Source organism: Euprymna scolopes, chromosome 20 (genome assembly GCF_053919585.1).
Source record: "Euprymna scolopes isolate OS-2025 chromosome 20, ASM5391958v1, whole genome shotgun sequence".
Lineage (NCBI taxonomy): Eukaryota > Metazoa > Mollusca > Cephalopoda > Sepiida > Sepiolidae > Euprymna > Euprymna scolopes.
The window spans coordinates 80,394,478-80,407,203 of record NC_136501.1 but is presented as its reverse complement, the minus strand read 5'-3'; the positions used below and the strand labels follow the sequence as shown (position 1 = coordinate 80,407,203).

Sequence of the window (12,726 nt, the reverse complement as noted above, 5' to 3'; positions counted from 1 at the left end):
TAGCAGAGCAAGTGTTAAAATGTTTGAGATATTTATAAAAAAAAAAAAAAAATGCGCCTTTTTTATTTATTTATTTTTTTAGAACGTATTTTAAAATAAAAATGAAAGTATGTATATAAAAATGAATTTTACATGTAATTTAAGTTATGTGCTGAAATAAATTATTTAGAAACTTATTTAAAATGGGGAGTATGGTGAAAATATTATGTACTTTCACCTAACAATTTAATAAAAGCGATATCATAAAAACGGAATTCCTTGTTTAAATAATTCTAAATAAGAAAAATCATTTATCTTTTTAGTTCAACTATTTTACTGTGCAATATTTATATCAGTGTGAAATAGATTAAACTTTTTAAGTTTATGACCGTTTTTTTTTGTTATCGCAAAAGCTTATTAATAATTATTTGTGGTACATGTTGTGGCCTTGTAGGTGTCAGAATTTTGGAGAATATACTTCCAAAATAAACTATTAAAATTGTTTAAAAAAATAATAGAAATATTATTTTTTATTTAAAAAAGTGTTTACAAAATGCTGGCAATAAAAAATAATATTTCTATTATTTTTTTAAACAATTTTAATAGTCTATTTTGGAAGTATATTCCATAAAGAAAATAAACAACCCACTTTAAATGGAGAAATGACGAGTTTTGTATATGTTATTTGCAGTTTTGTGTTGGGGTTGTCAAAAATTCCCCCAAAATTCTGATACTGCTGTAAACGAAAATAACGTTTAAAGTTACAGCAAACGAGTAGTTTCCAAGATACGAAGAAATGTTAGTTTTAAAAAATGGGGATCACTTTTCTATAAAAAAATGAGCACCCACTTTATGGCCATTTTTTTTAGGGCGCTTTCTTTTTAACAAATAAAAGCGAAGAAAAATGAGTATGGCCACCTTTATGTTGGGGGTTGGGAGTCAACGTACAATGAACAGTTTAACGTAAAATGAGCACTCCCTTTCAAAAAGTATAAACAGAAATTTTGTCAGGGAGAGGGGGTCAACTGTAGGTGCTCATTTTACGTTTTGTTGTGTTCATTCCTACATCAAAGAGGCACTTCGCCTTGTTTGAGGCGAAAACAATTTTAAAAAATATTGCTCGTTACCCATCTAAAAAAAAAAAAAAAAAAAAAAAAAATTGACCATAAAATGGGTGGTCGTTTTAGGTTAAATTATCCCCCACCCCTTTTTTTAACTAAAATCTCTTTATATCTTGGAAACTACTAGTTTGCCATAATTTTAAACGTTATTTTCGTTTTTCAGCACCCCCAAAAAACTATAAAAGTGGTAATTTAAAAGGATTTTTCGAGGGTGGACTAATTCTGCACATTTACCTTATTTTTTTTATTTTATCGTTTTTTGTCATATAATTTTCTTCTTTTTTTTTGTATTAAGTCAAACATGGTACGATTTTAAATTATTTCTTTAGGTATGTGAACTTCATTTTCGACCTGAAGATATACAGCGAGAGGCAAAGGACTGGAAAGACAATTAGTGTTAAATTAAAAAAATCCCTATCTTAAGGATGGTGCTATTCCTCGAATATTACTAAACTGTCCCTCCTATTTATAGTCATCAACCACTTTTAGAGCGTCTCCTAACGCAAAGAAAATGCGTTTAGAAAATTCTGCTCTTAAGCGTGCATTATGTGAACGTGTTGCTGACGAGTTAGAGTTACGGAAATGTAAAACTTTCCATAATATTGATGATTTAGAAAAAAAATTAACGTTTATAGATAAAAATTATTGGACTTCTATTAGGCAAGACAATACCATCATTATATGCCATATAAAGAGATGCCCATGCCCAAAAATAAAAATGTCTATAGTGATAATTACAGTTTCCTAAATGTGTTCTGTGACTGGTTAGAAACTTAGAATAGCATTTCTGGAAGAACTGCACCATACTACTTACGCAATTTTAGAATTCACTAAATATTGTATAAATGTACTGAATATGGTGTATATATTACCAGGAAAGTTTCAGACAGAAGGTTTGGCCTGTATCGACAACTTAGTGGAGATCAGTATAATATAATCGATACATGAGGTGTATGAATATAAAAAAAAAACTCAAAATGTTGTCAGTTTTAAAATTGAGCTTACCAATTAATAATCAAACTATTGAATTGAAAAATTTAAAAGAAACTAACTGGGATGAAATGACAAGGGAGCAAGAGTTACATGTTTATAAATTTAACAGATGTAACAGAAGATGATGTTAATCAATGCAAGGAAGTACTTCCTGTTATATTATACTTAGCAGGTTATTGCAGTTTTCAAAAAACTGAAATGCAATAGCTGCAAAAATTTAATATCCGGGAGAGAGGCTGTTGAAGAAATAGCTGAATTAAACAGCTACTTTCAGGGTATTAACAGAGGTTCTCTGCTATACCCAAATGATATAACTAATAATTTTGTTTTATATAACAATATAGTTATAAACAAACTTACAAAATGCGATTCTTTTTTACATTCGATTCATCAGAGAAAACTAGCCATGTACATAACTTTAAATATTTTGGCTGATCAAAATCGATTATTTCATGTTGACTCTTGTGATGAGGGTCATACAATTCAGCAAATTGAAAAATGCTGATATGGAGTTCATCGAATTCCCTTATAAACAATTTTTGTTGAAAAGAGAATGACAATATTAGTAATAAAAAAAAGAAGAAATATGAGAAAAAAAAATTCAAACTTAATTAAATTCTACAACAGATTTTTGAAAAGTTTTAATATTCAATGTTTGAAATATTTCTGCATTAGTAACTTTTTTTATACTAACATTTGTTTGAATTTAATTTTTAACTTATTGTTTGTTATTCAGTTAAACTAATTTATCGTTTGTATTTCATTTTTGATTTTTAAAATATTGTTTTTTTTATTTAAAAAATATTTACTGTTCATTTTTATTTATTTCTATTGAATAAACTTCAGTTTCATACAAATCAAATTGTATTTCTTTTCTTTTTAAACTTTTTAAATTTTCTCCCTTTCAATTCGTTTTTTATTATTAATATTTTTATTATTAATATTGGATGAGTTTCAGTACAAAGTATCATGTTTATCTTTTTTAATCCAATTTTGAAGTTTTCAAACGTTTTCTGTAAAAAATGTCTGCTCATTATCGACGGTCAGTGTTCCACTTATCTTGCTTGCTAGGACCTATGGTGATGACGTCATTTTTCAGCTAACAGGCCATCTATGACAATGGTCACGACGGCGTACTGGTGATTTTTGTCGTCTTTCTTTTGATCGACTTTGTTTCTTGGATGTTCTGATTTTGGTTGAGAATTTGTTTTATTGGTTGATGATTAATTGATGATTTAATGGGATGATTAATTTTTGATATGTCTGGTTTGATTTCATTTATAAATTTGGGCCAGTCTTTTGGTCCTAATTGTAACAATTTGTTTATAGTATTTCGTATTTGGAATTTTGGTTAGTGATGTCGGAGGATATACAACTTGAGAGTACGTCTTTTCCTTCATGTATCCATCTACTATTTTCCTGGCTTCGAGGAAGGAGATGTTTTTGGTATGTTTTATTGACACTACTTCCTTTTCTTTCTTCCAGATTCTGCATGCTATAGCATAAGCAGGATGGTTTTCTCCACAATTTGCACATTTACAATCAAGATTGCAGTCATTGACAGTGTGGTCTGGATCTCTCTGGCCACATTTGCCGCACACTGCTCGTCCCCTACATGCATCCTCATGGTGCCCAAACTTCTGGCATTTAAAGCACCGAAGTGGGTTTGGTATAAAGGGTTCAACTTTTTCAATGTTGAACCTAATTTTGATTTCTTTTGGGATAGTGGGTCTATCGAACAGCATAATGTAAGTGTTCGTATGTATAGTCTGATTCTCTTTTTTTATTGTAATTCTTTTAAAGTTTGTTACTCCTTGGTTTTTAAGTTCTTTTGTTATCTCTTCATTAGTGCACATTGATAGGTCTTTCGATTTTACTACACCTTTGGATGTATTCAGATTCTTGTGTGGATAAGTTTTGATATTTATGTTGTAGAAAGTTTTCATTCCTAGGAGAAAAGTGGCATGTTTTTCTCTTTTCACTTCCACTAGTAGGGTATTATTTTTTAGTTTTTACATTTTTGGGGGTAATATATGCCGATATAATTTTATGTATAATAAACGGTGATAAGTCAGTTATTTTGGTTTCTTTGGTGGATTCCAATACAATAAATTTTGAGGATGTTTGATGTAGTTCATTATCTGAACTATCCGAGTCGACATGTTGGCGCTTGGAGTTTTTATGATTGGCCATATATATATTTTAAATTCATTGTTTATGCTCCCCACCCACCTCGGAGTCCAATATTGGGGCATGTAAAAGGGAAAACCCATTCGCCTTGTCATGCCAGGGCTACATAAACAGTATACATGTTCCAAATATGAGCCATCAGCACCCATAATCCTTTAGTTCAATCCAAGTCATTTGTGATAACTTCCGACACTATACAGCCATGTCATGACTTTAATCATTTGGAACATTTGACCCTAGCTACCGCCTTCTAACACCTGGAAAAGAGGGGAAAATATGTATATAGTTTATAGTGGTATAGGGTATAACTATTTGTTACGGTTTAGAGGAAATTGATAGAAAAGTAGATGTGTTAGGGCTTGATATAACTAGCCGATTGATCATATCAGGCCCCTCCGACCGACCGTCTAACCTTGTACGAGGCCAAACTGGAGTGTTGCAACTGATATCTTTAATTTCCCTAGATATCAGTTGCTCAGCCACCAGTATCCTTTTCCGAGTCATTACGGGTCGCCACCCATAGCCAACAGGTGGCCTCTTTGAGAAGCTTTTACTCTCTGCAGGGGGACAGTCAGTGTATTATAATGCCCCACCGACGGGGTTGGGAAGTAGGGAAGGAAAGAAAAAAAAAGGGGAAAGAGGCTGTTGTTTTTGTAGAACATAATATCATTGATATAAGAATAAATAGATATGAGAATAACAAAAAAAATTGATATCTCAGGAAAAAAATTGATATCTCAGGAAGCCAATAGACAGCCTGATCTGGTAGCACCAGTCTTAACTTTCCTATCAAATTCGCAGCATGATGGTCCCTTATGGCAAGCTGCAGTGTGTGTAAAGCACATCACATGTGTCTGATCTTATAAAGTTTTGATGCTTCTTCAGCAACATCAAGATGTTCATCTGATTGTTATTGGTCTCATTCAATTAATGATACAGCAGTTTTATCAGTGGTTTCTTTTTCATTATTTTCTTGACTTTCATTTAGCTTTTCTATAGTTTTTATCATTGTCAGTAACAATGCTAATGATGTTTACATTTATTGCAAAGTAATTGACTCTGTGCTTTGTTGCTGCAGCCATTTTTAAAAACAGATACCGGCCTGAAAGAATGTTCCGTAGTTGTTCTTTTTTTGTATTTGCTTCATTTATGATAATGTCATGTCTTTCCAAGGAAATATTGAACTTTCTAGCCATTTTGTCAATAAGCTGCTGGAATGCTGGTTGGAACAGAGCAGGAGGAATGCTGTTTTGAACAACCAAATCAATTATGCTCTTTTGAAACGTTTCTGCAGGCAAAGTAATAGTAATTTTATCAGACATTACAAATTTCCTCAGATCAGTTTGACTTCGACAAGATTTTTAAGTTGAAACTGTTGAGAGTGATACAGTTTGATCATTTTCTCTTTTTCAAAAATATTTGGATGGTGATATTCCAAATGTCTCTTCAAATTATAAGCACTTTTATTGAAGCACTTTTACCAATATCACAAAATGTACTTATCTTACTTTCACACAGCTTTCTAGTTCCACTTTCATCATCATTCTCATCTTCATTTACAGTACAGTTACAAACATAAAACTTATCAAAAAAGTGCTCAAATACACTTGATTTAGCTGGTGTCTTTCTTGCCATACTGATAAGGATATATGTTTATATTTAAATTATTTTTAGTAATTGGTATATAATTCAAATCTGAAAAGACCACAAAAAGAAAAGATTCTGTTAATTTCTAACATAAAAATGAGAAAAAAAATCTAAGTTTAGAAAAAGCAAATTAGGTTAGGCAATCAGTTTAGAAATAATTTTTTGGGTTCCAAGTAATGTTTACATATATATGTAAACATATATATGTTTACATATAAATTATGAATGAATTCTAGGATTATTCATATACACGATGCATAAAACAATGAATCAATAACAACTGAAAGCGGTTAACGGGACCCCCCCCCCACTTCATCTTGTGAATTCTTGTCTGTCTTAAACTCTTCCGTTTTGAAGCACCTTGCTCCTTTTTCTCATACTACGAAATACTGTTTTACGAGGCATTGTTCAAACAGATCTCTTTACGAGACAAGAAATGCAAAAATACAAAAGTGAGGCAAAAATCACAAAAAACAAATCAAATGAACAAAATCTTATTGCTCTCATGAATGCACAAAAACCGCTAGCCACCTTCTACCACCACCATGGAGAGGAAAAATGTCATAGAAAAACAAAAGACTTAGATTTTTTTTCTTTTCCTCAGTGAGGGTGAATTTTACCTTCTAAAAGGATTTTTCATAAAATATGAAAGAATAGATTATCTATTTTAGTAAACAAGTTATAGATCCTACTTATTTATGATGAAAATCATCAAAATTATTCGTTTGTCTGGCAATGAAACTGCATATAATCTTGGCACTTGGTGCATGAGAACATTGAGAAGTGATGTATGTGGCGAGGGGTGTTGAGTAGGGTGTGTGGGGGGATATCAACCACTGATGCGTTTTAGAATATTTTCTGCATACTCGTAAAATTATAGAAGTTTTTTAGACACTATAATAAAAATTCACTTTTAGACCCATAGGGGTAGACTATCCTTAAATTAGACTTGTGTGAGGAGAGAACAGCTGATTGCATGTATAATGTTATTGTTTAGCTTGGCTTACAGACAAGGGAGCTATACATTTCCCAGTGATTGCCTTTATTTGAGAGGGTGAGAAAGAAAACAGGTAATATTAAACGTTTTTTGAGTGACCTACCTTGAAAAAATCTGACTTCAGATGCGATAGGAAAATATTTCCTTAATTTTATCCACTGCAAAAAATGCTACTTTTGAGGAGTCAGTCAGTAAAATTCCGACTCCTCTGGTTCATAAATTGGCCTCGACTATGACTCGCAAGCTCGAGAGACAACTTTGCCTTTAATCATGTTATTGTCCTAACATCACCTCTTAAAAATTTGTCGCTTGTACGATTTTAGTTGTGGATCCATCTGCAAGCCTTGTGCTGGACAACAGGTGCAAACTGACTTCTGGGTGTTCAGTTCCTGTATTTCAGTTTCTGCATTCTGGGAAGTTTCTAAAGTTTGTGGTGTCCAACAAAATGTTCAACAGAATGGAAGGGTCTTGTATTCCTACTGGAAAATTTGATGGTTTTAGTTAGTTAGAATGTCAAATTCAAATGGAATTTTGGGCATCTACTTTGTAAGTGAGGTTTCCAGTTTGTTTTATGATATGTCCTTGAGTTCATTTTTCTGTGTTATTTCAGTAATCCTTTGCCAAAACTTGTTAACTAGGTAAGAATTTCCTTTGAATCGAACCATGGTGGTGATTCTATTGAGATTCCATTTTTATGGTTCTCTTGATTGGGTGACGCTTTGGACGCAAAACATCAATATGTAATCAGATTTTCTGATTCATCAAGGATTCGTCAGATGAGCTACTGTTTGGTGTGTAAGGGTTTGGTATTGCCCTATAGCTTGTTAAAAAGGTTTCCTGTATTTCTGACGTTGTCCCTTCGTTCTCCTCTCAGTCTTAAAAAGGCTCTTTTAATAGACTCCATAAGACGTTCGACCTGCCAGAGTTACATTGCACCCGATCTCCTCTAAATCACCTTCTAAAAAAACAAACTACATGGAACTGGTCAGTGGAATGCAAAGCTGCTTTTGCTAAAATTAAAGCTTCATTTTCTTCAGATCTTCTCATGCATTTTAATCCATCTCTGGACATTGTTGTAATTTCCAATGCATGTGACCTAACTCTGGCAAAAAATGAACTACTAAACAAAAAATGGCTTACTAAACAAAGAAAAGAACAGAGTTTTGATGTCTGTTGAAACGGACATATTTTTGATAGTTGAAATGTTCTTGGGATCCAATCATCAACCTATTTTATCAAAAATAAACCAAGATATTTTATTGAGGTTTGGTCAAATTTACATTTTTCTGCACATATATGAAAAGCATACGTTTAAATACAGAGATTAGCCATTTCAGAAGTTTATCCTGAGACATATTTTAGATGATGATGTCAAGAAATGCTGTGCTCCCATTATGCCTATGAGCATGGCATCCATAATCTCCTGGAATATAGATGGTGCTGTTTTGACTCCAAAAGGAAGACGGTTGTATATAAATAACCCTTTGTGGGTGTTGATTGTAAGGAGTTTCTTGAAGTCCTCATAAATTTCCAATTGCAAAAATGCATCTGAAAAATCGATTTTTGCAAAAAAAATTCCACCATTTAATGTGGCAAAATGTCTTCAAGTACTGGCAGGGGATATTGGTGTGGATCTAATGCATTGTGGAATAGTCAGTATAGTCATGCACACTTTACCATTTTCTTTCCTGACGACAACAATAAGAACCGGCCATCGAGAGTAGTTTGTTCGCTCTAGTACTCCAGCTTCCTTCAATTTAACAAGTTTCTTTTTGATTACATCAACTGAATAAGACTCAAGACATTTTGAATTTTAATATTGGCTTGCTACATGCTTTCAACTTAAAAATGACTTTGATCTTCATACAATATCCCAGATCCTCTTGAAAAACATCATTGAACTTAGACTTAAGCCTCTGAGTAAAATATTCAAGGTCTTGAGTTGACTTTAGAGAAAATGTAGGGAAAAACAGATTTCAATGAGACAGTGAAAAGATCAAGTTTTTCAATCCAGTCTAAACCGATCAAATTTAGATCTGCATCTGACACATAGCATAAAAACAAACAATTTAATTCACCAGTGAGGCGAATGTCCAGATGCATTCTGAGCAATACATTTTGTTTTGACAATTTTTGCCCATGTGTTCCGAGAAATAAGGATATCAGATGCTGTATCAAATTGTAAATGAATTGATATTTCGTTAAACTGATGTTGCTATGTTTTCTGCAGGATTTGAAATCAACTTTGAAGGCAGCCAACACTGAATTTGATTTTCTCTGCTGGTTTATTTTTGTTTTGTGAGCAGATTTACTATCAGCTTGATGATCAAGAAATTGGGCTTTTGGGGGATAACAAAACTTTTCTTTATGACCACGTTTATGGTACATCTGACATTTGTGATTTTTGAAGGGACAAAAACGTGCATAGACCAGCATATAGATGGTGGAGTTTTCTTTGAAACTTTTGGTTTGTCGTTTGAATGAATGCGACTAACTTGAGATGATATGGATTCTTGTTGGACTAACATTGTGTCCTTTTGTAATGTGGCTGTTATGCCCACGCTACAGTTAAACCTCTCTCGGACCCCATGCAAAAGAACAAATAAACAAAATTAAATAAATCCAACTGCTTTTTTTCTGTTAAAAAAAGGCATTTATTACTGTTACTTTCCAAACAATGCCTTCTTATCTTTTTTTTTACTGTTTATTTTGTCTGGCATGAGATTAACACAATTTCGACACTAGCTTTAAAGTCTCTAGCCATCGCCGCCGCCGCCACCACCACGGGGCCACATGTCCATCTTACCCGAACGCACTTTTTTCTTTCTCAACCACGTACTATCCTTTTTTTCTGTTACCTTTTTGTCCATTTTAAGTTTTACTAGCACTAAGGAACATATTTCAGAATCATTTGGTGATTGAAGACCTGCTATGAAGATTAAACATTCAAATTGGTCTTCTGTGAATGTTTGAAGATGAAACCTTTTACACTCATAATTCACACATCTGGCATAAGAGACAAAATTGTCTAACCGATTTTTTGCTAGTTTGAAACAATTGTAACATATACTGATCATAGATTGTAGTTCACCAAAAATATCCATTAAAATCTTAATGGTCTTGGTTAGCGTCAAATCAGAGAGTCATTTAGACAAAATAAAATTTACAAATCGTTCATTTTCCTTTGTGCCTAGTTTCTGGATTAATAAACGTTTTATTTCAATCATCATCTTCGTTGGGAAATTTATACTGTAAGGTGTCCTTCCATCGCGAAAACCATGAATTGAAGTTGCATCCATTATTAGGGTCATAGGTAAATTCAAATATTGTGTTTGAAAGATCGACGCAACATGAAATACGAGTATCTTGGAACTGAAATGTTATTAAATTTAATTGGGCTTCTTCAAATTGTTCTTGCTATTGGGCGAGGATTTCTTTAAGAACATATGCAGAAAGAGACATTTTCATTTATTTATTTATTTTTTTTTTTAGTTAAATAGTTTGAAACCTATCACCAATTTGTTATGACTTACTGTATGAATTAAATTCTTTATTTGTAAGTCAGAAAAAGTCTATTCGTATAATTTAGTTTTCAGTCAATTGTCTACACGTAGCATGCCATGTTGGTGCTTTCCCAAGATGGTTGCTCGTATGTGGTCTTGTGTTGTTCTAGAGGGAAAAGAGTTATTTCCCTTTGACTATGTTATCGTCGTAATGGAAGTACTTATTCATAAGAACTTCGTAAATGAAGTACTTATTCATAAGAACTACAAAATAAAATGCTAAAAATAAGGTCACTTGTGTTTTTACAGACTATTTTTCATACATCTCATTGAATAACCACAAAAATCATTATCTAAAAAAAAAAATCAATTTACTTACAGCAAATTCTCCACAATTTTCTGTCAAGTTTCCTTTATCATCCATAATCGTAATAAATGGCAAATCATGTTTTTTGCCAACATCATGATCATTGTGATCGTGGGCAGGTGTAATTTTCACAGCACCTAAAAGTAAGAACATTGAATAAATGTTCAGTATTTTTATAGGGAAGCATTTTTAAATGTAATACTAATAATTATTACTATTGTTTTAAATTTAAGTGGAATCATAGCTTTTACATGAATGACCACATATTTAAATCAACCAATGGTTGATCACATTGTCGTCACGTGATCTGGCATAACTGAACACTTTAATGTTCAGAATTAAAGTGTTCCAGTTACTGTTTTTTGTACATGCAATTGTCGTAGACTCTTAAAAATTCAGTAAGCTTTATATCTTATGAGATGACTGATCATTTTTTATGATTTCAGGTTCAAATGAATAGTTACAGCCAGAATTGGAATACACTCTACTAAAGCCTAATTGTCACAGCTGGGGAATTTCAAAAATACAATCTAAATATGAGGACACTTTAGAAGAATGATATGCAATAAAATTGTTTTTACTTGAAAAAAATGCCATACAAACGTATGGAATGCTTCAGACTGCTTTTGGACCATCTTGCATGAATTGAGCATCAGTTTTTGAGTAACACAAGAGATTCAAGGAAGGCAGGGAGTCTGTGAGGGATGATGAGAGGTGTGGAAGGAGTAAGGAAGTTATACCACCAGAGTTGATTGGCCAAATAAAGAATATCATGAATAAGGACCGTCGTGTGTTTATAGAGACAATAAGTGCACAGTTTGGTGTCAGTGTGGGAACTGTTCATACAATTATTTGCGAGGAACTGAAAATGCAGAAGATTTGCACAAAGTTTGCCCCAAGTGTGCTCAGAGAAGATCAGAAATAAAGATGTTATGACAGCAGGGAGATGACAGAGCTGATCAAATCTGCGATAAAAGCTGGATCTACTGCTATGACCCAGAGACCAAGAGACAGAGTTCCCAGTGGAAGCATGCTGGCGCTCCCAGACTCAAGAAAGTCAGACAGAGCAAATCCACCCAGAAATTTATGATGATCCTTTTTTTTTTTCTTTTTTTTTTGACAGCACGGGCATGATGAACATGCACCGGGTTCCCACTGGACTGACAGTTAACAAGGAATATATATTATTTAATTGGAATTCATTATTGAGATGAGTATTATTTATTAATTTATTTATTGCGGACTGTTATCCTTATCTTTCTTAGTTGTTGTTTCACGACGTTTCGGCCAACTATTCCTCTGGTCTTCGTCAGGTGGTAACTCCAAATCTCCTAACTGCATTCTCAGCAAAAAATTACTGCCATCCATAGTTGTTGTCGTTTCACCACGTTTTGGCCAAGTAAGCCTCTGGCTGGCTTTGGGTAGGATTGAAACCGCTATCTTCGGACAATTCTCACCTGGAACCGTAGAGATTCAATGTCTTTATCCACTGTGTCACGGGTGCAGTGGATAAAGATGTTAGGTAGTAGACCACCCACTGTTTTCCACCAGGCTGGAAAACAGGTTAGGGTTGTCTACCACCTGAAGAGGGTTGGGAGGGTCTTACTAATATTTTGTTTTTACTTTTTGAACTTTTTCCCTCTAAGCCAAAGCCAATGAAATAAAACAATTTTTATATAATTTTATGTTTACAAATTTATTTTATTGTCTGTTATCTATATATATATAAAAGCGAAAATGTGTGTGTGTGTTTGTATGTTTCGCAAAAACTTTCGACACAGGCCACGGATTTTCGCCAGACATGTATCATGAACCCCCGGCCGACAAATATAAAAAAATTGGCCCAAAACATTCATTCCTTCATCCTTAACGGCTCTCTTTTTTACAGGGAGGGGTGAAAAAAAAAAATGGTATCTTTATGACAAGATG

At 33.2% G+C, this 12,726-nt stretch overlaps 1 protein-coding gene across 2 annotated transcripts in view; it reads right to left on the bottom strand.

Annotated features, from left to right (window-relative positions):
• The window catches only part of LOC145241486 (valine--tRNA ligase-like), a 387,131-nt gene that overhangs the window by 181,179 nt on the left and 193,226 nt on the right, over positions 1-12,726 (bottom strand). For both annotated transcript variants that reach the window (XM_080104482.1, XM_080104484.1), the window contains exon 10: positions 10,810-10,934. In XM_080104482.1, the coding sequence (XP_079960608.1) occupies positions 10,810-10,934 (125 nt within the window). The remainder of the gene's footprint in view (positions 1-10,809; positions 10,935-12,726) is intronic.